The following is a 1,467-nucleotide window of genomic DNA, read 5'->3' on the forward strand; positions in this document are numbered from 1 at the left end:
TGGCTAAGGTTAAGAGAGTCTGCCTGCTGCTACCACAGCCCATCAGTCTGTCTAGCTGCATTGGGGCAGGGGGTGCACCCAGGTGATTCTAATAGAATTCTGCCTGTTTTTTGTTTTTGTTTTTTTGAGACAGAGTTTTGCTCTTGTTACCCAGGCTGGAGTGCAAATGGCACGATCTCGGCTCACTGCAACCTCCACCTCCCGGGTTCAAGCAATTCTCCTGCCTCAGCCTCCCGAGCAGCTGGGATTACAGGCGCCTGCCACCATGCCTGACTAATTTTTATGTTTTCAGTAGAGACAGGGTTTCGCCATGTTGGCCAGGCTGGTCTCGAACTCCTGACCTCAGGTGATCCACCCGCCTCAGCTTCCCAAAGACTCTGATCCTTTTAACCAGCCAATGGGAGGCCTACACAAACAACTTTCCCTCTCCAAAACTAAATAGAACCCAGGATTTATTTGAAGATGTAAACTCATCAGTAATAGGACTGAACGTCTTTTTAATATCAACAGAGTAAATTCATTATGAATAATTACACCTCGACTCTAAAATATTATCAAGTCCTCAGTTACCTCAATGTACTTAAATACCAAAAAAACTGCCTGTGCTGAAATATGTACTGGCTAGGCTTATCTGAAGGGCTATGGGTGATTAAATTCCCTTCCAAAGTTAAACCACAATGTAGTAAATAGCAGGTTTCTAATTCTTGCTGAATTCTGTAAGAATTCAAAGAGAATGCTTGTGGTTACAAACTGCTGTGTGAGGTTGAAATCGTCAGCCACTACACTTCGTGGGCGCTCCTTTAAAAACCACAGCAAAACACAAGGATGCAAACAGATGGCTTTGAAAGAACTTCACGTGAGGGGAAGCAGGCGACCAGGGAGGAATGAGCCTGCAGAGGGGACGGTAGCCCCCCACCTCACCTCTCCACAGGAGTGGTCTCAGGGGTTCCCAGGCTCACAGCAAAGTGAGAGGTGGGGATCTCGGGCGTACCCCTGAGCTCCGGGAGGGCCTGTGGCTCCTTTAATTCCAGGACCACCCGGCTCAGAATGCCTTTGAGCAGCTGCATTTCTCGGAGCAGAAGGTCCACGTCGGGTTTTAGGGCTCCAGCCGATTGTTCCAAGGGCGTTGGCGGAGCGCAGGCAGGTGGCCCAGCAGTCGGGGCGCCGCTCGCCGGGAACTGCAGATGGGTGGAAGTGGTGCTCGGGACGGAGGTGACCGATGGGACCGATCTGGACACCGGGGGCTTTCTGAAGAAAAGCGGCTTGTTTCCAGGAGCCAAGGCTGCGGCTCGTGGGGCGGTGGTGGAGGCCGGGTCCAGGGGAGAACCTGTGAATGTATCACACCCAGTCACGCGCAGCTTTCATGGTTCTTCTCGGCGCGGGGCTGGGGGAGAGGCGTGGGGCAGTGGGCGGGGATGGGGAAGGCTGGAAGAAGGGTGAGGAGGAGGGTGGCGAGTGTGAGATGGG

General features: G+C 52.7%; 1 protein-coding gene across 1 annotated transcript in view; it reads right to left on the reverse strand.

The window, feature by feature from the left end:
• Positions 1-435: 435 nt before the first annotated feature.
• FCRLB (Fc receptor-like B) overlaps positions 436-1,467 on the reverse strand; it is a 5,946-nt gene continuing 4,914 nt past the window's right edge. Inside the window, 2 exon segments of the mRNA XM_011952984.1 lie at positions 436-1,334; positions 1,336-1,467. Coding sequence (XP_011808374.1) covers positions 1,097-1,334; positions 1,336-1,467 — 370 coding nt within the window. The 3' untranslated portion in view covers positions 436-1,096.

This window comes from Colobus angolensis, unplaced genomic scaffold, assembly GCF_000951035.1.
Source record: "Colobus angolensis palliatus isolate OR3802 unplaced genomic scaffold, Cang.pa_1.0 Scaffold354, whole genome shotgun sequence".
Classification (NCBI taxonomy): domain Eukaryota; kingdom Metazoa; phylum Chordata; class Mammalia; order Primates; family Cercopithecidae; genus Colobus; species Colobus angolensis.